Source organism: Aquila chrysaetos, chromosome 7 (assembly GCF_900496995.4).
Source record: "Aquila chrysaetos chrysaetos chromosome 7, bAquChr1.4, whole genome shotgun sequence".
Taxonomy (NCBI): Eukaryota; Metazoa; Chordata; class Aves; order Accipitriformes; family Accipitridae; genus Aquila; species Aquila chrysaetos.
In genome coordinates this window covers 7,151,102-7,177,392 of record NC_044010.1, presented here as the reverse complement: position 1 = coordinate 7,177,392, position 26,291 = coordinate 7,151,102, and the positions used below count along the sequence as shown (strand labels likewise).

At 40.9% G+C, this 26,291-nt stretch overlaps 2 protein-coding genes across 10 annotated transcripts in view; one reads left to right on the top strand and one right to left on the bottom strand.

Moving 5' to 3' along the window:
• ATG3 (autophagy related 3) overlaps nucleotides 1-13,511 on the bottom strand; it is a 30,733-nt gene extending 17,222 nt beyond the window's left edge. For 2 of the 5 annotated variants that reach the window (XM_041124838.1, XM_041124836.1), the window contains exons 1-6: nucleotides 13,326-13,510; nucleotides 10,093-10,134; nucleotides 6,804-6,853; nucleotides 5,464-5,534; nucleotides 3,702-3,809; nucleotides 1,607-1,656 (exon numbers count right to left, since the gene is read on the bottom strand). In XM_041124838.1, coding sequence (XP_040980772.1) covers nucleotides 1,607-1,656; nucleotides 3,702-3,809; nucleotides 5,464-5,534; nucleotides 6,804-6,853; nucleotides 10,093-10,134; nucleotides 13,326-13,397 — 393 coding nt within the window. In that variant the 5' untranslated portion in view covers nucleotides 13,398-13,510. Of the gene's footprint in view, nucleotides 1-1,606; nucleotides 1,657-3,701; nucleotides 3,810-5,463; nucleotides 5,535-6,803; nucleotides 6,854-10,092; nucleotides 10,135-13,325 lie in introns of all 5 variants that reach the window. The other 3 variants (XM_041124835.1, XM_030019810.2, XM_030019812.2) reach the window with 3 other exon arrangements.
• Nucleotides 12,821-25,726, top strand: SLC35A5 (solute carrier family 35 member A5). 5 transcript variants are annotated; one of them, XM_030019805.2, is made up of 7 exons: nucleotides 12,821-13,060; nucleotides 15,182-15,334; nucleotides 16,151-16,249; nucleotides 17,939-18,072; nucleotides 21,266-21,333; nucleotides 22,670-23,465; nucleotides 24,639-25,726. In XM_030019805.2, exons 2-7 carry the CDS (start codon nucleotides 15,205-15,207, stop codon nucleotides 24,705-24,707), a joined length of 1,296 nt encoding a protein of 431 aa, XP_029875665.1. In that variant the 5' UTR covers nucleotides 12,821-13,060; nucleotides 15,182-15,204; the 3' UTR covers nucleotides 24,708-25,726. The 5 variants fall into 5 exon arrangements, with proteins under 5 accessions (XP_029875665.1, XP_029875668.1, XP_029875666.1 ...); XM_030019808.2 differs by lacking the exon at nucleotides 12,821-13,060 and adding an exon at nucleotides 13,828-13,977 and having other exon boundaries at nucleotides 15,180-15,334; XM_030019806.2 differs by lacking the exon at nucleotides 12,821-13,060 and adding an exon at nucleotides 14,040-14,322.
• Nucleotides 25,727-26,291: the final 565 nt, after the last annotated feature.

Genomic DNA, 26,291 nt, shown 5'->3' with positions numbered 1-26,291 from the left:
TTGTGTGTCCTAACCCACAGCCAACTGTGCAGCAGTTATCATAGAATCACAGAATATCTCAACTTGGAAGGGACCCATAAGGACGATCGAGTCCAAATCCCTGCTGCTCACAGGACTACCTAAAATTAAATCATATGACGAAGACCGTCATCCAGTTCCATAACTGTTTTTAAAACACAGGAGTCCCAAAAGATATCACGTTTTGATATCATTGTCTGAGGAAGCACAGTCCAACAGAAGTGAATATAGCCCTCAGCCAACTTTTCCTTTGGGCATTGTGGGCCTACGCATAGCATTTGAACCCAACAGGATAACCCCAGTGAAATTCAGAAGGGGGAGGTCTCGATTTACACAGGTTTCATGAAGACTTTAGGAGAGTACTCCAAATAATGATTACAATTAGAGGCTGCTCTAATTGTAAGCATCAGGTGGCTGGTTTCCTCATTGAAAAAAAACCCAAACCAGTAAGAAACTAAGTTGTGAAGTGCTTTGGCAAACACAACATTAGCAGAAAGAGAGTTGTCCTTCTGGATTGGACCTGTGGTCCATGAAATTAAGTACTGCACAACAAGCAAGTTTTTCTACATACAATGTATTATAAGTGAAATCCAATTCATAACATGCAACAGCAGTTACGAATCACAATAACATTCTGCAAGTATTGTGTTTCACAGAAATAGTGATCACCTTTAGGTATTCCTTAGAGTGCTGCTTCCACCCTTATGTTACTGACTTGTGAAAAAGCAGTATTTTTCCTATGTTCAACACAGTCTCACTTGAAATACATGTACTTCACAGTTCATCATATCAATAGCATTCTGAGCTGTTTACAGTTGTGCTGTAGCATGTGGCAGCCCGTTCTCCTTCCTCCTAATTTTTAGAATCCAAAGTTTTGTGCTTGGATGGTTTAACAAACTCTCATAGCACACAGACACAACTCCACTTTAACAACCAACTCATCTTTAAAAGCATTTTGTGTCTCTGTGACTTTCTCCACATTTCTTAAACATGTTAGCTAACTCATTTCCATTTCAAGTACTTCCACCTGTTCTCAGTTTCATGAGGACTTAAGTTTCAGATTTGGCTACTGCTGCAGAGTGACTTTTTGGAAACACGTGCAGAAACTGATGACTTTGTAAGACATATATCTTTAAGCAGTTTTAGTACTTCTAAACTTGAGGGCACAAGCCTGTTGAACAGGACCAAATGCATTAAAACTCTGCTTGCAGTATTAAAGATTACAAAGAAATACTTTACATCCCTACATAATTTTTCCATATAAAAATTTCTTTATGCTGGATCTCCAAACATTTCTTGAGACACAATGGTGCACTATTACTGTAAACAGAATTTCATTTTCAGTTTGTAGAAGCCTGGCACAAGACATTCCAAAAAAGAACACTGCCTCAGTAAACACATAGTAATAAGGAGATGCACATACTTAGAATAATATCATGGGCTCTCTGAAGGTCAATGTATATCTGCAACACACCTAGTGACAAAGTATATTTTAATCTTTCACAGGCCGTACTAGATTGCTGCAGGTAAGACTTCTATTACCTTTAGGTCCTGTAATAAAGCAAGAGGAAAATTTAGAAACAAGTACCTTACTGTCTAGTGTGATCTCCTTAACTGCTTCTGTTGCACCCACTATACCTGTTAATTGAACAAGAATTTTGCATTAAAAAAGCTTGTTTCTTTGTTAAATAGTATAGAAAGAGGTTGAAAAGATTTCAGAAAGCAACGTATGACCTTTCAAAGCTAAATCTCACAACAATTTTGATATTCGAAGGGCTGTTTATTTGGTACTGGTAGCATGCTTGGTGCTGGACATCCATAAACAAACCATACCAGTAACATGGAGCACAACAGCACAGCTCTTGCACGTCATACAAATTTTGTTGATTGAACACTGCAAAGTAATTTGGATTTTTATTTTAAGGAATTTTTGCATAAAAGTGAGTTCAGGATAGGCATTCATGTCACAATAATGGAACTCAACTTCATGAGCAAGGCATGCATTTATGAGTATTTCTAAGCATCTTGAAAGCAAGGCGTTCATGACAAAGCATAATGTAGCAGAACACTCAATGCTTTTAGCCGAGGGGAAGTCAGAGTAAAAAACATGCCAAATCACAGTAGTATCAGCTCTTGAGTTCCTCCCCATTAGTTTTCTAGTTTTACTGCAGCTCTCACTCCGTACTCTTTGGGACACATGACAAGATTCTGCTTTGACACAGTATGTTTATCTAATTAACTCTTCAGCTGAAAATAAGTTACATCATTATGGGGAATGAACCTGGTATCAAGTAACTGTTCATCAGAAATAACTGTTTAAAGAAAAGGAATGCCAGTTGAATGCTGCTTGGAAACAATGCAATTCTAGTGGCTGTGTGGTCATTTACATATGTTTTTTCCTACCAGAAAAAGTGGAGTTATAAAGGACATCTATACAGATGGGTGGAAACAGATTTTTTTTTTATCTCCTTTGACAGTGTTTGGAGACCTGGCCAGGTCTAGTCAGAGTGTTACAGTCGTGCTACCACAGCATGGTGCCCAAACCAGTCAACCCTAAAAAGAAAAACTTGGCAGAGGGGCCTATCCACAGCAGGGATGGAGAATGCATCCTTAATTCAAGGATATCACAAAGCTATGCCAAATGATTTCTTTGGTGTGGGGTGTTCAACTATGAACTGTGATAGATTTAAGAATCGCCAGTGACAAAAAATGTACATCTACAGAAATAAAAGGCATCTTCTCTCACCCTTTTTCTCCCCAGCCTGGCTGAACTGTTCAGAGAACTTCTTCCACATTACAGCAAAGAATTTACACCAAAAAGTAAAAACTGAGTGGAGTACCTTCTAGGTTTGGAAATGGTGGAGAAACCATCATTGAAAGATTTCATTAACTTGCGATAGAACATCAAGAAACAGACTAAAACTAATAAAATTGCCAATTCTTAGAAAAGAACAAAAGGATTTGTAAGAGGCTGTGCTAGAAAAGCTAACAAGATAGATTCATGTAAGCAGTAATTTTTAGACTTCTTTATAAACACAAGCTCATCTAAGGACTTAGTGTAAAAAAGGATCATCTCCCACACTCATCTCTGTATTTAACAGTATTTTCTTTCTTTTTACTGCCACCACCCCCCCTGCCCTCCTTCACCCAGTGACCTCAGATACTAAAATAATATTCATTTTCTAATGATTCTCCCTTTTAGCTCAATCCAACAATTCAACAGAATGGGAAACACTGAAATAATTAAGTCAGTTGAGGTCACCTTTAAGATAAAGATCTCAATGTGCTTCACATGCAATCTTACGAAAAAAGAGAAATTTGCATATTCTTCAAACAACTAATTTAAACCAGCATTCTCTTCATAGGATCTCCTTACTAAGGAATGAGCCACTACACAGTTCATTTTTTAAAATAACTTCCTAGAACTTTAATAAAAGAATACTGAAATAATTTATTGTCAACACCTCTGAAAAGTAGCCTGTTTCTGGCATACACAGCCACACAGTTAAACACCTGAGCAGTCCTGTACCAATCAAGTTGGTAGCTGGCAACGCAACTTATTTCTTCCAGATTAGATACTAGTACACAGTCATCTATATATAAGAAAGATTTTACCTTCTAAGAGTGGAAACTGAAAATCTTTCAGATTACCAATGCAAAGTCTGAAAAAAGACTTTGAATACCTGCATTGTGAAAAGTGTCTACCCATCCCCCATCACCATCATCTTCTTCTATAATCGCTTCCTGCTCATCCGAGTACTCCATCTGCTTACACCTTTTGTAGCATGGCACTGCAAAAAAATCGCAAAACAAAATGAATGCAGTCACTCCTATACAAAACCAGACTGGAGCAAGAAATTATCCTACAAGGCCTTCTGAAATGTGGTAGTCTCTCATACATCCTTATTTAAAGAATTCCAAAGGTATATTTCAATTGCAAAAGCATTAACTTAAAAAAAATGTTTATGTGCTGTACCAGATGTTTTATTTCACGTACAGTGAAACTCTTGCAGTGGCCTTAAAAGTTCATTCTTCTGTTACCCATTAGAGCACTTTCATCCACACTCTTAAGGATTAGAAAAGAATTAACTTCTCATTTGCTAACAACTGGAGACAACCTATTTGTTTTCTTCACATTGCTAAACAACTTTTAGTTTAAGTACAACTTTGCCTGGATTAGCATCAGTTTACTGAACTGATTTGTCTTCAGAATTCTGCTAAAAGTTTGCATTAGCTATTTCTGTGATATATTAGGTATGCTTAATTATAAATTAACATCTAGAAGTTTGGAAGAGATTAGTATTAATGTGTTATTTACAGTAACTACAGTCATATGCGTTACAGAGCCATTCAAGTACAGATTCATACAAAGTGTTCAGAAAATAGTCAAAGAAGGAATGCAGATCTGATTAAGGCAAAGCAGGCATTATCCAACATCATAAACAAGGATATGTTAAAAATGCTCCTTTTGTACTAATATGGAGAAAAACAACCCTGCTGCATGAAGTGCAGAATTTGTAAATTGCCCTTAGACCTTTCAGAAAGGGAGGAGAGGGGTGTGAAAGTCACAGTGAAGTTCTCCAAAGACTTCCAAAATGAGGTCTGTAGGATGGCTCCTGGCCTCCACCCATAGCCCACAACTTTTACTTAGGTGGTAGGCCAATGTGTCACCATCAGCAGGAAACACATTATTTTGAAATGTGATCTAGAAGGATCAGAGCAATGAGGGACCCTGGAAGTGGGGGCGGGGGGAGAGAAACAAAGTAGATCACCTGGCCATCCAGCCATCAGGACCATCTTAGGAAAGTCCCTCCAACACTACTGTAAGCATTTTCACATGATAGCGCACTGCAAGACTCCAAAAGCCAACAAGCAAAATCCAAGTATAAAATACAATCCATTGCAGGTAAAAATCTGCTCAGGCTGTTCTAAAGCTAGTCACCACAAGTATTATATATACACAACCATGAAGGTGATCAAAATTTTATCTAAAATTGTATCTTATACTATTGTTATTGACAGGGATAGTGACATTAATCACTATCTGAATTAGAAGTATCAGTGTCATTGTGAAAGGCATTTTGTGAACACTTCAATAGCCTGAGTTTTCCAAAAGAAAGAGGAAAATAAACATTTTCCTTTTAGACACTGAATATGAGTTAAAGGACAGGAGAAAGGAAAGACATACAAGGAGGTGTATAATGTTTAAACTTCATTTCTACTTCACCAAGGCAAGCTGTATTACTAGTATAAAGCCCTGCTAACAACTGGTCTAAGGAAAAGATTTTAGATGTGCAGGAAAAACTCTTTTAATATTGCAAAGCCAAAGCATGCGAAGTACAAGATATTTGCTTCCCCTGTCAATACAGACAATCAGTAGAGTTGATAGCACAGTCAACCATGCTATCAATCCTAAGAATACTTATATTTAAACTTCAGCCTTACCATTTTTAGTTACCAAAAACTGTTTGTCTGTTGGCAGATAAGCCTTGACTTTTAGTTCTTCTCCTGAAGCCCTGTAAAATGAAGTGCACCATAAAAGGTTGAGAATTTGATGATCTGCAAACAAAAGAACCCTTCTATTTTCAGTGTTTATCAGGAACATTTTATATACCTCTCTTGACCTATTCTCAGAATCTGTTTGCTATGCCTTTACTCTTCCCTATACAAAGACTTTGATATAGGTATGGGGTCAAAAAGGTTGGCCACCCCTAAACTATGGAGTTTGGATCAAAACTATTTTCTGCTTCAAAAACTACTTTCACTTTGAGATGGCCAAAGACAGGTTGACAGGACAATCTAGTCTATATGAAGTTTTCTAGGATCAGCAACAACATAGTCCCAAATGTCTGAAGAAAGCAACCTCAGAAAAAGCAAGAAATAGACCTCTATAAATACAAAACCTGCCCATAGTCACTACAGCTCAAGTAATCTTTGCCAAGTTCACATTACTCAAGCATTTGCTTTCACCTTCAGTGGTTTTTAGTTTGAAATAAGAGTAACATTCTAAATAGCCTGTTCCAAACTGCTGGCACATAGGCCAGACTCAACATTATGTTTTCTCTGAAGGAGACAGTAAAACGGCAAGAAACAATGATTCAAGCACAATAATTCCTCCTTCAGTAATTCACAGCCCAGTATAGAGCCAAGAACCTTGATGATACCAACTGCACAGACAATGCTCATCTAGGCACTGATTAGTTTTATAATGCAAGATACCAGTAAAACATGAGGAAGCACCCTATTTGCACCCTTATTGTACACAAAAGATAATGGATTTCCAAGAGCAAGCACTCCACAAAGCGATCTGATGTTGGCCGACTTGAACATATTTAATTAACAAATGCTTGTCTAAAATATACCAATTACAACTACTTCCTAGCAATTCCAGCTGCACATGGCTTTTGCATTTTCAATCACCAATCACCAAGACAAGCTCAGGGAGACATGCTGCTACTGCAGCTAAGCACTGAAAGCATTCACATTATGTACTTAGCTTATTTCCTCTAAAACCTTAGGAAAACAAACAAACAAACAAACCCCCAAACAAATCCTCATCTCAACTACTGCTACACAGAGCAATAAGTCCTGCCTGACTTAAAGATCATAAAACCATCACAAAAACAGCAGAAGTTCTACTGGAAGAGTCCATGTACTGTTCTGAAATGAGACAACTGTATAGTTGCTGTTCTGAAATGAGACAACTGTATAGTTGCATCCAATGGAAACACATCAAAGCATGGGTAGGGATGCTAGTTTTCTATAATTCTTTTGATTTTACTTACCATTGCCAAGTAGGACAGTGGTGAACTAAGTGATCTCCAGCTGCGACAAACTGTTAAGGCAGGAAAAAAATTAAAGTACTGTTAAATATGGCATAAGGAAACAATTTCCAATTTTTCTCAATATTAATATTTCAGTTGCACATTCCTTTGATAGATTAACTGTGTAACTAGTAACTGTTTATATCAGTTTGATGCTTTATTTTAACTCCATATCTCAGCTAACCATGAAAACACAAAGACTAAATTGACTTCACCTGGAGGAAATGCATGCTAAGCACAACAGCAAATTCAGATAAAGTTTAAAAAACTGTGATATTACCTACCAGTCCTGTAACAAGCAAAACAGTTTCTAGATCCAGTAACATTGTTTACTCTGTGATGAAGAAACTTTTTATTTGCCACTCTTCAAAGTTTTACAAAGACATTGAAGAGCTTAATGTAAAAAAACCTTAATTCTTTCAGTGTTCAAAACAATTCTGCAGCAAGAAGAAAAGTAAGACTGATATAAATTCATTGAATCAGTGAGAGAACTGCAACAGAGGAATAAACAGTTTGCATTTCAAGTAATGACCATCACTATAATGGTTCACCACTGATGTTAACTAAATATGGATAACCAATCAGTACACTGAAAAACTTATAAAGTTTTTTTCTGAAGAAACAGCTTTTTAAAATCTTCACTCTACTTGTTCTTAGTATCAGAGATAAAGGATTTTATAAAATTACATCATTATTGCAAAGCAATATTGGAAAACTCATGCTAGACTTGTGTACAAACTCAAAATTCACCCAGCAAAGTCTAACCCACTGGACTTATTTTTTGTACACATAAATTAAGGCAAGCCTGCATGTTAGAAGAGTGATTTGTGCAGTCTTTGCACCAGTGACTTTTGAAAATGAGGTACACATCTATTGCTACAGCTGTTTTCTTGCCTTAAAATGCCAGTTTATAAAAAGGTACTTCCTACTTGAACAGAAGCTACAGTAGAATGACACAACAGGCTTGCAGTGTGTCAGCCATTTTCTCACCATGTCCTCCAAAGCGAGGCATATCAGCGTAGTGGAAAACACCACAACACACACTGCATATGGATTAACAGATTTAATCTGTGCAAAACTGCTTTCTTTCACCCATTTTTCAACAAAAGTCTCTAGCAAAAGTGAAATCTTCACTTTAAAGAAAACAGCAATCCCTCCCGATACACATGGAAATTTTAAAACTCATTACCCTTTACATAATAATAAGTAACACATGAAACTTCAGAAGTATTTAAAATTCTCTGTTGAAGGAACTGGAACACTGTTTGTGGCACCAATGTTAAAATACATTATTAAAGATGAAAAAAATTTAAAGTGTTCTTTGTGGGTCTAGCAGATGCAAAAAACTAAAACAATACTTGAAATTCCATTTGCATTCTCTTCAGCTTAGGCAGCAAAATTATCTAGCTGCTTTCACTTTCTATTTCTCAAGCGCTAATGCTATCTCATACCTGAATCAATATTGCAAAAGTGACAAGAGATCAATTTTAGGACATCTTATTTCTACTCCTGGAAAGAATGATTTTTAAGATTTTCCTGTACTTACATATCAAATGAAAACAGGTGTTATCTTTCTGAGGTATTAACTAGTAACAACTCATGACAGGCAAGAATTTGTTGCAATTAAATCAAGTACACAGATATATGAAAAGAGGGAGTAGGTGTTGAGTTTGATTAATGTCATCTTTAGCGTTATCACTAATTGATTCATCTTCAGAGGCAAGCCACAGGAACCCCAGAAGTCTAGAAAACAGTCAGCATCTCAGACTAAAACACAGTTGAATTGAGATTCATTACCCAAGAAATCCAAACTCATTCGAAGATAACATCCTAGCATCATTATCCATGAGTGTCAATTCTTCTTGAGTAATCATTACTATATAAAGACCAAAATCATCAGGGAAGGGGAAAGACTGTCAAAGGGACAAACAGCAGATCCATGCTCCAGTCTCATCTAAATTTAACAAAACATTAATCTTGCCGTATAATTGTTTCCCTTGACTAGTGCTTTGAAGGATCCAATTTATTCATCCTGTCAGCATCTAACTTTAAACAGACAATACATACTATTCACATTCTTACTGGTGTTTAAATGCTGCAAACTGTTTAATGGAACATAGTGTGGCTCTTGCTACGTTCTATAGATGGTACCTTTTCTTTCAGTACTACTGCAAAGTTTTCTCCCATAGATCAAGAAGGGATTAAGCATTAGTAGAACATGTCTAGACTTTCTCTGTTATATTTGTTTTACATATAAATATATCACTATGTAATATATAAATATTTATATACACACACAAATATGCATGGTTATCAGAACAGCAGAACATCATGTTGCTAAGCCTGTTTTTCTGACCAGTACTCCTCTGGATCATAGAAAGCACAAGTGCTTTCTTGCCATGCAACGTAGGAGAAAAATGCCAGGTACCAACGTTAGGAAAAATACTTCTGTCCAGAGTATCTACCTGCGTCAGTCATCATTTGTTCCACCTTTTTCCATCCTATCTTCACATTTGTGCATTCTGTCTCATTTTTCTTTCATTCTACCTAACAGTCTTAACATTGTTTTCTCATACCTCTGTAAAGACAATGTAGCACTTTAATATGAGAAAAAGCAGAACGGGAAAGTCAAAATAGCACTGCACAATCCGTGTTTTTACTATTCTAGAAAAAATCCTGTTTGTTTCTCTTCACAGCAGACTCCTTAAAAAACTACAACTGCTTGGCAGCATTCCAAAATACAACCAGCCTGAAGTGGTCTATAGAGAAGAAGAAGGAAAAAATAATAATCATTAGATACTTGGTGTGGACAAACACATGTAATGGTTTAGCCAGAGCCTTGGAAGGAATCAAAATTGAGGTAAGCAAAGACTGTTCCCAAGATACAAGTTCCCTTTTGAGTTGCTTATGGGAAAGACTTCTGAAATCAATATATTCCTGTTTTAGTCTTGAACTCCCATGACAAACGGAGCTGTTGGCCCAGCATGAGCTTCCTTACAAGCTTTTCATGACATAATACAGGAAAAAAGCATCCCACATTCAGATGTCAAGTGCCATCTCAAGAGGAATTCTGTTGATCTACTGCATCTGTAGAGTAAAAAGGCTATTGAGAACTTCCACTTCGTGGAAATTGTTTCAAGAAGTAATAATTTGTTGGCAAAGACATGAACCGTTCAAGACGAACATGGTCATTTTTGAGTAAAATTTATCATTACTTTCAAAATGTATTTCAAAGTTTCTAAATACTTACTTCTTCAGGTGTAATTACTCCTGTTTCTTTAAACTTGGACTCCTGCAATAAAGAAAGTTTAGAAATTTTGAGAACTTGTGACAAACCAAAGTACCCCACCTTACTGGTAAGAAAAACATCTGCTCTACATTTGCCTTGGAACTAGCTCTGTCCACAGAGATCTGCGAATCAGCTTGGAGGCAATCTCTGCCAGAGCTGATAGGCAGCTTACCTCCATATCCTATAAAGTAAGGCTCAACAAAATTACTTGTTGCACAATGTGGGGTATTATGAAAAAAGATCACATATTTGAAATAATTTTTTTTGCTACAGCCAATTATATCAACAATGAAGAAAAGATCCCCAGCACTCAGTAGTACATTTGCCAGTAAGAGACAGAAAACCAGTTGGAATCAGTGATTCTCAGTCGGGACTTTGGGACTGTTCTAGGCACTGACCAGCACTGCAATGCATCAATACGAAGCTTTGCAGTTAAGAAGGGTCATGAAATGAATAACCAAACTGACTTTTCTCTGTGGTAGGAAAAGTTATGTAGAAAGACTTAGTTATTAACCTTTTTTTATACCCATTTCTGTGCCTTCATTATGCAACCCATGGAAACAGTTTTGATTTTCTTATATTGTCAGGTTTCTTTATGGTTGAAAGAATAGATGGCAAGCAGCAACATGATTTAGTTCTGCATGGAGAAATGAAGTACTCTTGCATTAAGGATGACATTTATGAAGTTTAGGGATACAACATTTTTTAGCGTATTCAAATCTAGCGTAAGTGTAGTTTGTTTCAGACTTCTGTTTCTGTTCTGTTTTTTTCTTCAGAAAAGTCTCAAGCACCAAGGAAACCTAGTGTTCCCCAGCAATAAAGCTATCTAAGATTGGCTTTTGAAAAAGAATACAATTTCAACCATGGCATAGCTCACTTTTCAAGTTTTTGCATCATCAATTACTGCATAACTTCTTGCCCTAAGGAACTCATGATTTTTTTCTATCAAGACTAAAAGCAGCAACTGAAAAATACCTCACTTTTGGCTACAACTTCACCTTATTAAATCATTAAAGAAAACCAGCCACCACTTAACTTTGTTATTCTTGATGCTTCACCCTGGTGCATGCTATCACCTGTGCTTTGTAAAAGGAAATGAGCACACCTGTTTCATACAGTACTGACTACTTCCTTTCTCCCTCACTTCTGAAGAAGAGACATTTAAGAACAAGATTAAGATAAGCAAAACAGCAGCTGTACAAACACCATAGCATCACTATATATGCTAGTTAACAGAAATCAAAGAGACTCAAACAACGCTAACTTAGCAATTTGGATTGTTGTAAAACTGGGAATTCTCAATAACACATTATGCAACACCACAGTGCAGGCAACTTACTATTTAACCTCAAAATGAACTATAAGTAGTAGGCAACATGCACAAACTTGCGTTTCTGGAATTACATAAGGAAAACATGTAAAATATCCATCCTCTGTTCCCCGAAGGTAAATAGTTCACTTTTTCACCTCTGTACATTCTGTGGTATGTAAGCTAGTGAGAGACACAGGTCTAGTTTCTTTCCAAAGTTACCAAGTTGGAGTATTTATTTCAACCCCTTGCAAAGGGAACATATACACATAATATCATCACCTCCCATTTGTGGGAGGGTCTACTCCTGCCTCCTCTCAATAGTACATCTGGGCACAAGAATTCCTCTGCTATTGCACCAGCTGTGCAACAGCTGTGCAACAGCTGTGCAACAGCAACCGTACTATGGTAAACAAGTCACTTCACCTTTCCCCGCCACAACTTCACTGCAGCCCATAGATGTCACATTGGTGGGCAACTATAGAAAGGTCTACTATCCAGGCAAGAGCATACTACATACCACAGAGGGACAGGTTCAATTAACAATTGACTATCGCTGTCTTCTGCCTGAAGATCTAAGCCACAGAGTACAAGGCATATAGAAGGTCACACCATAAAACCACAGGCAGAGAGGTTGCTGTCATAAACAATTACAGTAGAAGTATTTTTCAAAAATGTGGAAAAATGTGAAAGAATGGCTGACAAGTTAAGCATTCACACACCAAGTTGGGTTTCACATAAAAAAGTATTTGTAAGTAGGAGGCAGAAGATGGGGTGTAGTCTAAAAACTGCAGAAAAACACTTAAAATTTGTTTTTACCTGAATAAGCAGTAACAGGAATTGTAACAGATGTGCTACCCACCTTTACAAGCAGACTGTTACAATTTGCTCTCAAGAACCAAACAGCCCATTTCTACTATTCGCAGTTACTTTAGCGCATAGAGGCTTCTATTAATATAGTAACGCTGATACAGAAATAAGCCACGCTACATAACTTTACACCTGCTCACATAATGAAGATGTGATTAGGTGTTTTTTCTGTCAGCTGAGGGAAGTTGCACTCTTACCCAAAAAAACCATTGCGACACATTCCTGAAACCAGGCTTAAGCCTACCAGTACACGAGCACCTTTGGATTTCCATTCCTGGTCACACAATCAGTTAAAGTTTAGCCACTTTAATAGAAAACAGCAACAAATAAGTTACTCCACCAGCAGTAGGACCAGCGACGCCTGGGCTTCGAAGGCCCGCACCTCCGAGGTGAATGCTCCCACCGCTAAGAGCACACGAGCTCCCACTCAGCTTCCCTCCATCCCGCACACCCCGGTGTGGGGTGTGCCGATGGCTTTGCCGCCGCCGAGGGCCGATGCCGAGGGCCGATGGCTTTGCCGCCGCAAGGCTGCCCCGGCACAGCCTCCCCCTGAGGCGTGAGGGAGCACCGCGCCCTCGGAGACCCTCCGCCGGTTGCGTAAAGCCACCGCATCGACAGAGTTCCTCGGACCCGGACGACAAACGAAGCCGCAGCCACCGGACGGCTTCCGGGAAGGCGGAGCGACTCCCGGCGGCCCCTCGCACCCCACCGGGGCGGCAGGGAAAAATGCCCGCGGAGGCGGGAGCGGCGGTAAGGAGCCGCCAGCGGGCGAGCAGCGGCCGCACTGCGGGCGACACCCCGGATGGGGACCGGGGGGGAGGGAGGGAGGGAGGGAAGGGGCCGGGGCCGCTCCGTCGGCACCCGTGACCCCGGCGGGTGAGGGCTCCGCGGCCGCCCCGCCGCAAAAGGGCGGGCGCGTCCCCCCCGACCGGTAACGGCTCCAACGCCTCAGGCAGCGCGCGCCTCCCGTCACTTCACCCCGCCCCCGCCGCCAGGCTCCCGCGCGGACCGGCACCTTGAGCACGGGTGTGAGGTACTCGGCCACCTCCAGGGCCTTCCCCTTCACCGTGTTGATGACGTTCTGCATGCTGCCGGCGGGCCCCGCGAGGAGGACGACCGCCTCCCCCGCCCCTCGGCTAACGATCTCCGCGGCGGCGGCCGCCCCGGCAGCACCGCCTCCCCGCCGGTCACGTGACACATTACCCCCCCCCGCCCTTCCCTGCGCTCTTCCCGCCCACTCCGTGTCGCACACGCGTGACGACACACCGGCGCTCAACGCCGCGTCGCGCCCGCCCCGGCGGCGATGCGCCTGCGCGGGGGCGGGGCCGGTCCGGCCTCGGCCCGCCGTCCGCCTGCGTCGCCGCTGCCCCGCCCCTCGGCGTGTGCGCGCGCAAGGCGGGAAGGTGCCGACGCCTCGCGCGCACGCGCGCCTCCGCCGTCCACGGGAAGGGGCGGGGGGCGGGCGGATCACGTGGCTGAGGGGACGAGGGCGGGCGAGAGAGAGCCGGGGTGGAGCCCGGTTGCCCGCGGTCACGTGGCCGGAGCGGCCGGGAGGGGCGGGGCCGGTTGTCAAAGAGTATGCGGGCGCGCGCCCCCGCGCAGGGCGGCGGCGCGGGGAGGGCGGCCAGGGGGCGCGCGCTGCCGGGCGGGAGGGCTCCGCCCCCCCCCCCCCCCCGCCCCGCCAGGTGAGGCCGGTGCGGGTGAGGCGGGGCGGGAGCCGGGCAGCGCCCCACGGTTGCGGCGTGGCGGGACGCTGAGGGGCTGGCCGTGCTCCCGCGGGCTCGGTCGGGTGATGGGCGCTGGGGGCGTGCAGCGGGGGTGAGGGGGAGCGCGGTGTCGCGGTCTCCTGGGAGCCCGTGCGGCCGGTGCGCTTGGCCGCGGCCTCTGAGCACCGGCCGCTGCCGCCCCGGGACCCGCCTCACCCCGGCGCGGCCGCGGCCCCGCTCCTGGCTGCAGCCGCGCGTCGACCTGAGGTAACGACGTGGCAGACGGCGGTCAGCGAAGCCAGGCGAGCGAGCGTTCCTTCGGCGCCGGGGAGCGCTCGGCGGCGCTTACCGGCCGCGCTCTCGCCACCGCTGCGAGGTGGGTGTTCGCCCCGTGTCTGCCCGGGGCCCGCGGAGCCGGCGCTCCCTGCCGCCCCGGGGCCGTTGGGGGTGCCAACGCGCGGTCCGGCCGGCCCCGCTGGGGTGGAACGGCGTGAGCCGCGGCGGCCGTTAACGGAAGTCCCGGCCGTTAACGGACGTCCCGCCCGCCGCAACCGGCCCGAAGGGGCGCAGGGGCCGGTGCTGGCCGTCTGCTAGCCGGTTTTTCACACCTGTGGGCCCGTTAACGGGTCGGCCGAGTAACGGCAGCGCCGGAGACGGAGAAGGCGGGTACCGCTCGGGCTCTGCCTCCTGCGGTCCGCAGTCCTCCCCTGCCTTCTGGGCACAAGCCGGTGCCGAGTAAGCGCCAGGTCATCCCTGAGGTGTTGCTCTCGCTCCACAGCTGTAAAACTTTTCCTTCTTGGAATCAGGAATAAGAACGCTTTCAAAAATATTAAAGAAAAATAAGCATGTACTTCATGTAATCCTTTTAGCTGATCAGTATTCCATAGGTGCGCTCTTCAGACAAACTGGCCCCTTTGTGCCACCTTCTGAGTCACTGTGTATATATACATTGTTTATCCCCCTTCGTTGGTCCTCATGGCATATCCTTTTGCTCTCTTAATTTTTTTTTTTTTAATGAAAAAAGATAACTAGAATGAGATCATGGCTTGTGATGTAAGCATCTTTGTATAAAATAACATAAAGCAGTAAAATACACACGTTTCACCTTGTTTAACCAGGTTCTGGAAGTACTATTTATAGCGTATTTTCGTTTTGTCATCCGAAGGGCATTGACAGCGAGACAGCAGAATGAAGACCAAGTGCTGTAATAGATTTGTGTTTTGCTCCAAGACAACCGTCTATACCTTTCTGCTTGGAGGAGTGTTTATTGTGTTGGGCTCAAGTCGAATCCTTTTGATGAAGTATTCCGCCAATGAAGGTGCTGTTGGGCAATAAATATAATGTACCTCAAATACGAAAGAGTTGATATTTGGGGTAAAACAGACACCCAAAAGCCTAGTTCTCTGCCTCCAGAGTTCTTGACATAAACGTTCAATTATATAAATAGCGACATGTATTTCTGTACTGGAAAATCTCTGTATAGTCACAGGTCTAACATGGAGTGATAAGTTGGGTTGCAAAGTGTGATCCACGTGCAGATTCACCCTTAAAAGATGAGGCAGTGGATTATTTTATAGCTGATTTTCAAAGACTGAATCGTTGTGTAAGCACTATTGATGGTACATGTCTTGACTGAAATATTTGTCTTGCAACAGTGTTAGGAGAAAAGTGGTATCATAGTGGGTGTGCTATAACTGGCTAGTATGACTGCTTCTCCTTTTGCCAAGTATTAGCAAGATATGCTAGCAAAGAAAAGAGATAGTCCTAGAAGAAGGTTGTGTCATCCTGGAAGCCATTTTTTTGTGAGGGGAAAAAATAGCATACTGCTGTTTGGAGAAAACATTCCTATTTTTAATTTTTTTTAGAACAGCGATGTTCTTGAGTTCTTCCAAAAAGTTCTGCCGTAAACTGGGACCAAATGAGTAAAGATTTCAACCTAGAAAGGAGACCGTTCAGGAAGTTGGCTGTCATAAAAATTGGAACATTTATAATGAAAATGATGACATAGCCTTTTGTACTTATGGAAAGTGGATAAAATTCTGACTGGAGGGGTTAAAATAGTTTCTTGCTCTAATTATTAACTCAGGAAACAGAATCTGATTGTGTACTCTCTATGATTTGCTGAATCCTACAGATAACAAATATGATTACCTTCCTACAACAGTGAACATATGTTCTGAAGTAGTAAAACTGGTCCTGTGCATGGTATTGGCACTATGGGTTAAGAAAAAAGGTAAGTACCTATGTTTAAAATAACTAAAATGTGTTGACTTCCTAAGATTTGTTGTATTTAAAATCCCTTTTTTTTATTGTGGGTTTTTTTTGTTGTTTTTTTTTTTTTTTTAAATGATAGATTCACATGTAGTAGTATGGAGTCGGTCCTTCCGGTAAGGTTCAGTGGAATTGTGTCTTCCATGCAGAGTTAAAACTGAACTTTATTTTTATAACTCTACTTTGTGCTGTAAATTCAGGTGTTCTTGAGTTTTGTGTATGGTAGCTGAAATGGGGACAGGTAAGTTGAATTAGAAAGTGTAATGAAGACACAGTCTAACATTTTCAGAATTTTAACACAGTACCATGCTAGGATGATAGGACTCTCCTCACTGTGAAGTCACAACTGAACAGGTGCTTATAAATTGCATTAACTCAAGGATTGGCCTTTATGTTCTGTTGTTCTGACCGCTCTTACTTAAAAGCACCACGACCTTCCACTGAAGAGGCTTTGTATGTGTGTAGTGGTATTTGAGTCAGAAGCAACATATCCATGTTATAATTCAAGGTAGCTTTGTTGTGAAGACAGATCTTGGGGCTGCTGTTCAGAAAAAGTGGTGTCAGGCTTCACTAGCTACTGATTTTGCATTGCAGGCTATTTTTCTTTTTTCTTTCTTGGCTTTTCTGTCCTGATGTAAAAAGGATGAGAGGTTAACTTCATAGCATTTCAAAATGGCAGAGAACAGACGTTTAAGTTGGAAGAGGGTGTCAGGCACTGGAGACTCATGTTAAATTGAACTGCTGGTTTTGTCCACTTCTCCATGTAACAGTCATGGCTCTGGAAAGCTGATGAAATTTTTACCTCCACCATTTAATACAAACATACCTAAGACAGTAGTAGATGTATTCAGTCAGTGTTTGCCATCATTGGCTATTGCTGATTATATGTTTTCTGGTTTTCTTTCTTTATTTTTTTTTCCTTTTTCTTCCAGATGTCTGAGTTTTGCTGAATTCAATGTGTTGGTGGTTCAGAAGAGGATTAGATAACATTGTGTAGTCTTAAATCTGTGCTAACGAAGTACTTCTGTCACCAACTCTAGAGTAGTCTATCACAGTCTTCCTCCTAGAGTGTGTGTCCCCTGAATACCTAAGTAAATGTCATTCTTTGTGCCTTTCCTTTCTTTCTTCCTTTTTCCTATATGTTCTCTTTTTGCACAGATCGTGTGCTGTGTGCTACAGGTACTGAGTTCTGGTTTATTTTGTACTTCTGACATTACTGGCTGCCCTTCAGGTGCTCATGAACAGATCCACTGTCTGTGTCATTGTTTCAGTTCTAAATTAGATCATCAGAAAATGATACCCAGTAATGATGTCACTATTGTGTAGGGACTTTGGGGTGCTTTTTGGCCCTCAAAGAATTGTTGATAATTGAATTTTTGCTCCCAGTGGACAAATACTCTGATGGGGGTAACAGGTTCCCTGATGTTTTCTCTGCTGAAGCAAGGAGGTGAATGCCTGTAGACACAGGATTGCTGCTCTAGCTGTGTGTTGTGCCCTGGATCTCTCCTCTGTGTTGCCGGAGGGCTGTGGTAGCTTAGTTTTTTCAGTCCAGCGGTGTTCCTGAAAACAGAATAGTACCTATTCTGTTACAAGGGAATGGGCTTTCGATAATAAGAAAGATGTCTTTCTTACTGATTTCTTTTCCTTTCAGAGGGTTGTTTGGATCATCCCTTTGAATGTCTTTCCTGGAAGAATTTTTGTAATTCCATGAAATGGTCAATTCCTGCCTTTCTTTACTTTTTGGATAACTTGATTGTCTTCTACGTGCTGTCCTACCTCCAGCCAGTAAGTATGCATATACTGAATAAAGTATCTTCCAATGTCTTAGTGGTAGGTAAACTTGCCCTTAGACTATCTACAGTTGTAGCACTGGCAAGGCAAAATTTGCAAGTAAAAGAATGATCTGCTACCTGACCAGCCAGACCTTCCCATTCTCTTGCCCACTGGTCAGTGTTGTACAGCTCTCAGTAGAGGATAGTGTGTATTTTCTCCATCCAAAGTGATTTAGAAGTAGGCTGAATTGCTTAAGTACTAGGCAGGTTTTTGGTGGTTTCCCTTCTTTGATTTCTTCAACTCTGTATTTCTCTTTCAATGCATTTGTTAATCTTGCTAGTTTTTGAGCCGCACTTTTCTGTGTGGCTCCTACCACTTTATGTGTGTGACTTGATATGATGACATGTTTTCTTTCCTCACTGACTCCAAAGAAAAGTGAATAAATGTAGTCCCACAAAGGGAGTAAGTGTAACTGAAACTGAGGAGGGGAGGAAGAAAACTGCTTGACTCTTTAATTCTTGCATTTGTTTATTAGTTATGTTTAAGCACAAAATTTAATTGGTACTTTCTTCTAGCTACGTTCATCCTTTTGGATGAATCTACATATGCTCAGGAAATAGCACAGTTTTTGTGCTTTCTTTTATTTTCATGCTAGGATACTTTTTGGTTCAGAATCTATGTTTGAAGTTAGATGGAAACAGATGGTTAGTGCTTGCTATAAAATACTGTGGCTGCCCCTGTTTGACATTAAAAATAAGTATAAATGTTTCTGTTCCTTCTCTTTCAGAATTTTTCTTTAAAATACTGCCCTTTTAGGTCTACATTTCTGTTAGGAACAGACCAGAGTCCAGAATAGGACCTGGCTGGAAAAATCTAATTAAAATCAAGAGTTGGATATCTTAAAATAGCATGCATGGGTGCTTGGTTCTGTGGTTTTTTGGTGGTGGGTGGTGGGGTTGTTTTGTGGTGGTGTTTTTGAGGTTTGTTTTTTGTTGTTGGGTGGTTTTTTTTTACTTTAGGAAGGAAATTCAGCTATAATGTTTGTAATAGCAAAGCCTGACGTTTAGAAAGTTACATAAACACTATTGCTTTCTTAAGGAATTTGATTTGTCTCAGTTAAGGTCATCTTTTGTAACATGCACAGCTTTTATATTTTACACACACACCTCCCCACATACCTTGTCTCTCTCCCCTCAGAACATGTGCTCTGAGATTCCTCTTTTTTAGAATTCGTAGTGTCTTATACCTTTTAACTGGATATACTTTATGAGGGTTAGCTGAAATTGTGACATTGTCATGGTAAACAAGTATTAAAAGATAACTAAATACCTGTAAGATAGAATACTTTGACAGTGTACAAGACCATGAAAGTGAAAAGGTGGAGGCAGGATGCTTGAAAGAAGGCGGCTATACCTGACTGAACTTGGTTTCATGTGACTTTAAAAACTAAGTAGGTTTGGGACTAAGTAGTACCTGGCTGAGTAGTTGCCTGAAGTGTAAAGTTGCTTTGGTGAGATTTTTGCTTGAAGCTTCAGCTGTAACTATGGATACTCTTTAGTGGCTAACATTTCCTAGTGATAGAACTTATTTTTTAGAGATTTTGTCTGTGACATAAGTTAGTGGCATGGCAATCTTTCGTAAATTTTTTCCTTACTCCTCATGTAGGACAGAGGTCCCTTGAGGCCTCAGAGAATAAAACAACTAAAAATTAATTCCTTGTAACTATCCTGCTATAGATTTTGATCATATTATGTTACCAGACATGTTGGATGGGGGGTTTTGACTGTAAAGCAAAACCAGAGTATACATGGAACACTTCTACATTTTGCATCAAGCCTTTTTTTTCCAGAGTGGTTTCTGCCAGATTCACTTGTTTATTCAATATTTTTCTCCTTCCACAGTGTTCACCTAACATGAATATTTATTGAGTTGTAATCTTGCAAAGCGGAAAATTAAGCATTGGTTTCTTGGGCAGGTGTCTCGTGTCAGTCTTCAGCTTACTTGAGACCCTGTGTTGTGCTGTTTCATGAGATTTATTATTCAGCAGATAGTATGTTGGAATAGAGTGGAACTAAGGTAATGGGAAAAGGGCCTGTGCTTTTCTGCTGGCAAATGAAAAAGGCTCTGCTATTGCAGAATTTGGAATGTGGAAATGCAGATGTGAAAGTTCAAGATAAATTCTGTGTTTTGTATTTCTGAATACATATATGTTTTTGTGTAAAATTGTCTAAAAAAGTGATCTCACTCTGAGGCTGAGTTGGAGAAAAGAGTTCAGATGCCTAGATTTTTGTACGTGTACTGACTGCACAGGGCAGTCGTGAATAACACACAATTTGCGAAACACCCCCACCTCCCAAAAAGAACCTTTTTCCCTCACTGGTGCTGGTAGGTTCTGATCTTTAATGGTAACTGCAGTGCCTAAAAGAGCCTCATCTTTGTCCAGTGTCCCTGTATAGAGAGTCTAATACAGAGACCAAGTAGACAGTCCTTGCTACAAGGAGCTTGCAGCTTGGCATCATGGCCATGGATTATGGCATAGTCATTATTATACAGCTATTCCCAAATTAGGCAGGAGCTTTAGCGTTGTTTTTAGTTGTACTTTGAAATAGATGAATTTTTTAGTACAGTTGCAATCTTGAAAATTCAAGCTGAGCACCTCCGTACCTTTGATAAATGATACAGCAAATGCACTTGACATCAAGAAGTTTATTTTCTGCAAGTGCCTTGTCCAAGTCTGGGATTTCATGAATGCTGCAAGCTGGCACTGCAGCCAGAAGCAGCCTTGCTTTCCCCTACTCTGCTTATTTTCATTTTGGAGCAACTTCCTCCTTTATGCTGACACAGCTGGTTTTGCAGCTAACTGGTCAGCCTGGCTGGGGAACTGATCTGACAGAAAACTAAACCATTTTCTTTTTTGATAAGTAAGGTTTCCACTGGATTGGTTTCCTCACATCTTTGTTTCAATACAGCTTTCCCCACTACAGTGGAACTTAGGCTTTGTGGTTTGCTTGAGAATTTGAAATAAGACTTGAATGTCATTTTGGGGGCATATTATTCTACTACTTGGGTAAAAAGGAAAGTTCAGTAGCAGGATGATGCTTTTCACTCTGACGCTTTGCACAAAGGTGAACACTTGAAGTTGGTGGGCTTTTGATGTCCACACTATGTCTGGAATATAACTTTGTTCCCCTTCTTCTCTTTCTAGGCAATGGCTGTACTCTTCTCAAATTTTGTCATTATAACAACAGCTCTTCTCTTCAGGATAGTGCTAAAGTAAGTAGTATTTACTAAAGTAAATTCAATTTTATATCTTCCTAGCCTTGATGAAGAAGTTAAGCTACATTCTTTCTCTTTGTCTGATGGGAACAGTAATTCTCTTTTCTTGTGGCTATATCAACTCAGAGAGAAGGCTTTGTTTCTACATCTGAAGATGTAGGAAGTAGTAGCTTATTAGGAGTCCCTACATATCTCTACACATTTGGTCAACTGTAATATATAATCATGATTTCAGTTGTTTTCTAGTTGTTGGATGGTCAGAATTAAGGTTTGGGTACTTTCATGTGTACAGTAAATCTCAAATTTCATGATTAACAGTACTTCTTTCCAGTCTGTTGTAATTCTTAATTGAATATAAATGTAATCTAACAAGAGGAGACGACATATGTAAGAGTGAAAGATAGAGGTGTCTTCGGTAATATTGTGCCAGCCCTGATGTGTTTCTGGTCAACTGCATAGTATGTTTTAAAAAGTAATTATATGTCCTCTCTTCATTATTCATGTGACAAAAGCCAGACTTTCACTCCTATGTGTTCCACTTTGCCTGATTTGTGCTCTTTATGGCGTGATTTAGATTCAGAAAAGACTGACAGGGAAATGGATATTAACTTCACACTCTACTCAAAAAGTCACTTGTGTTGAACGTGGAGCAAAGATGCCTTTTCTACAGGTGTTAATATACCAAAACAGTGTCTGATAGTCTGACTTGAAATGCTTTTTCTCAGTTGTTTAGTTTTATGTCTTTTGCGATGTCACGGTTTACTTAAAGTTCCAAATTTCTGATTTTCCCCAAGATAAACAGGCTTTGCTTGAGTGAAAAAATAGTATAAATAGTTCTAACAGTCTTACAAATTACGTTCATAGATTTATGTGATTTACCATCATAAAATACTAGAAAAGGGCACAAAATCATGGGGGAAAAGTGAAGCATAGGAAAAGTTTGTCGGAGAAAGAGGGTGATTTTTTTTGTCTGTGATTTCTTTTTATCTATCAGACCTGTGTTCCCATGGAGACAACAGTTGCTTTTAAGTTGTCAGGCAGTCAGTATCTAGAACTAACATGATCTTGAAAGACTTTCCTTAAATTATCTCTACAGAATACTCTATTTTGTATTTCTGTGATTGCCAGGCTGGGCCCCCCTTGCCGTAGAAAAGCCTGCTGCATTTTGGCATTTTACTGTCAATTCGGAAAAGCCAAGATTTTTCTTTGCACCTGTCTCTGTCTCCTTATCTGTGGCATTATGTCTTTAGGTGTTTTATAGAGCTTGTTCTCCTGTCATTTAATTTGTGCCACTGTGTTTCTAAAGTTGGTGGCTTTTTTTGTCTACTCCTAGGCGAAAACTCTCTTGGGTACAGTGGGCATCTCTGGTGATTTTATTCCTGTCCATCGTTGCCCTGACTCTAGGAACTGGAGGCCATCAGCAAAGCTTGGCTGCACACGGATTCCATCACAATATGTTTTTTAGTCCATCTAACCACTGCCTTCTCTATGCCGGACCTGAGGAAGCATGCCTGGAAAAGGGCAATTGCGTAGCACCAAGTTTCCTTCCCAGCTTCCAGTGGAATGTCACCAGTACCATGGCAGGAGCATTGAAACCTCTCCGCCTCAGCCTGGGCCATCTGCTTATTCTAGTGCAGTGTTTCATTTCTGCCCTGGCTAACATCTACAATGAAAAGATCTTGAAAGATGGGGATCAGTTTGCTGAAAGCATCTTCATGCAGAACAGCAAACTCTATGCCTTTGGGGTGCTGTTCAATGGGCTTATGCTGGGGCTGCAGGCTAAGGACCGGAGGCAGATAGGGAATTGTGGCTTCTTTTATGGGCACAACATCTTCTCGGTGGCCCTCATATTTGTGACAGCTTTCCTGGGGCTGTCTGTAGCCTTCATCTTGAAGTTCCGAGACAATATGTTCCATGTTATGACTGCTCAGATCACCACTGTCATCATCACCGCCGTCTCTTTCGTCATCTTTGACTTCAGGCCTTCTCTAGAGTTCTTTTTGGAAGCTCCTGTAGTGCTTCTCTCCATATTCATCTATAATGCCAGTAAACCAAGAGGCCTGGAATATGCTACTCTGCGGGAAAGGAGCAAACTTGTCAAAGGAGATGCGTGGGAGAGGTCAAGTGGGGTAAGGCTTTTCAGTACTTGTCTTTTCTGGTTTCTTTTTTGTTTCGCCTCCATTTATGCTATGGAATGTTTGGAAGATTGATTTTGTATGTGACCGGACTCATCCCTCAATCACCAAAACTCCTCAGTATTTCTTAAAATCTTTTAAATTGATTGGGTATTGCTTTGCATATACCACTTTTTCAATTCATGAAGCCTCTGTAAGCATTGCTTTCCTGCTGTGACTATAGACAGTCCTGTGAGCAACTTCAGCTTTGTACAAATCCTTTCTTGAAACCTTTATAACCAAAATATTTTACTGGTCCTGGGCATCCAGAAATTGGAATTGATGCCTGGGAAATAATTGTACATAAGTAGAACTGATAAATCTGTGTAGCTGAGACCATATCATGAAGAAGTTGATATATTTGATGTTAAGATTCTTTCTACTTTAACAGTCAAAGGTACCTGAAGGCAAAAAGGAAATGTTTAAATACAGAGTTTTAACACGTTTTTTTTCTTACAGAACATTTCCTCCAGGCCCATTAGTGGTTTTTGTCCTAATTAGAATAGTAATCTAGTTAACTAGAACATGGCAGGGAGGGCTTGCTCTTAGATATGTCATTCAATTGAGCAGAGCAGTCAGTCTAAGGGGGAAGGGTTAATGTTTGTGTACTTTTAGTCTGCCGGTACAGATGTGCTCTGTAATACATGTTGCAACCAGCAGAGTGCTGTCTCTGTTTAAGAAACATTAAACTTGGAAGGTACGTTTTCCAGAAATTCCACATGGTGCCTTATTCAGCTGTTGTTTAACAAGCAGTAAATAACACAAAGTCATATGTTTTTGGTATACCAGGCATTATCTATTGTAGCACTTACAATTGAGCAGCTGTGGTAAAAACAAATAGCACTATGTAAGCGGGCTTCCTGATGAAGGAATAGGCTACAAGCTGGTTTAGGGAGCGACTCACTAAAAAGTGTTAAAGATACAGGGGATGTTTTTTTATGAGCTTGTATATCCTAGAGCAAGATTATAACACACTGGTAAGAGATTTAAATTACAGGGTCTTGATATTATGTAAGTGATGCCTTCAAAATAAACTTCATTCTTCTCTTCTCTCTTTTTTTTTTAATTTTTTTATTAATAACAAGGTAACTTTTGCTCACATTGTTCTCTTCCTTCTGATTCCTGTAGGATGGAGAAGAATTTGAGAGATTGAACAAACCAAGCAGTGACATCGATACAGATGAAGATTCCCTTTAGCATGAGGCTGGCTCAGAGGAGTGCTGTTACTCATAGTGAGAGAATGTTAATGTTTTATTAACATAGAGAAGGGTCATTTTTCCCCACTTGCAGAGCAAATGAGACTATTTGGGGGCTGGATGTCAGAGATGGATGAGGAAAACATTCAAGCCATATATATGGAGAGTTGTATTCCCTCTTCCTATCCAAGTAAATCAGGAGTTCAAAATCTGCTGAAAGAAACAAAATTTGTAACTGATGCAAACAAGAAGAGGCTTGGACCCTGGACTCAGTGGTCTGGGTGACATGTGCTGCATTGTGGAAGGCAGTCCTGGACTCTAACCATATGTCTTTCACCGCTTTTGTTGACTGTCCTGAGTCACTGCAACTTCCTGTATGAATTCCTTGGTTAGCAAAGCTAACTGTTCTCCACCTTGCAGAAGTGATATGAGCGTTGATTAATGTTTTTGCTGTATCTTCCACTGTACAAATGCTCCAGTAAGGTTTCTTTTCGGGACTTAAAATGTTACTAATAACCTCATAAATAACAAGGCATATTGACTGTTTTACTGTATTTTGGCAATTCAGGCTGACATATCCCTAGTTGAGTAAGAGTCCCTCTGAACCAACCTCATCAAACTTTCACTTGAGAATGTATAATAAATCAAATAATTTGGGTTAAGGTATGTTGATCTGTCAAACAGGCAGACCTCTAGAGTGTGATTTGAGTTTGAATGGTCTTAATTCTGTCTTCATTCCTGTTTTTACATCAGTGTAACTCTACTGACTCCTGTGGAGTCCGTCCTTTCTGATTTTCTCTGATGTGACTGAGAGCAGAATAGATTTCACTGACTTCAGCCACTAGTTCTCACATTTTCAGTGTGAGACTGTTGTGTGCCTGTCTCCCAGTGTCTGGGGAAATGGAAATCTGGAATGCCTTTGTAGCAGATAGTGAATTTTACATGCAACTTCTGTGGCCTAACTTTGAAAGAGCTTGAATAAAACAAAAGTGTGTTATACACTTTATGAATTACATGTTATGAATGCATCATAGGGTCTTTTTTGTGTTTAGAAAGGCTATGTGTAGCGGCTTAGTTTGCACTGAGGCTACTGTTTGAAAACAAATATTATGCAGCTACAGTGATGCCCTTCAACATCTGGAGCACTGAACAAGAGGATACAGGTGGTAGTATCATTTGGTGTTGCTCCACCCTGTCAGACTGATAAGGTCTTGCATTCATTTTGGAGAGAGAAATCATTCTGCAGAGTGCCAGGCATAGTGATCTCAGAGTCATTGTTGAGGCATCTGCTGGACTGTGTTTTGAGTGAGATGAAAAATAGGTTCCAAATAATACAGAGAATTTGAAAAGAGGGAGGGGAATAGGGATGCAGATAAGAGATTCTTGGTATGTTCTTAAAGCCTCTTCTCTCAGAACAGTGGAAAAGCTGTTGGTTTATAATTTCCTCCCTTCAAAAATGCATCTTTCATAGTTGAAAGATACTGTCAAAAGAATTCTTAACAAGATAAGCAATGAGTTCAGTGTCAAAGCCTCATACCACAGTGTATAATAATCAGTTAGTGATGCATTTCTCTGTGGACTGAAG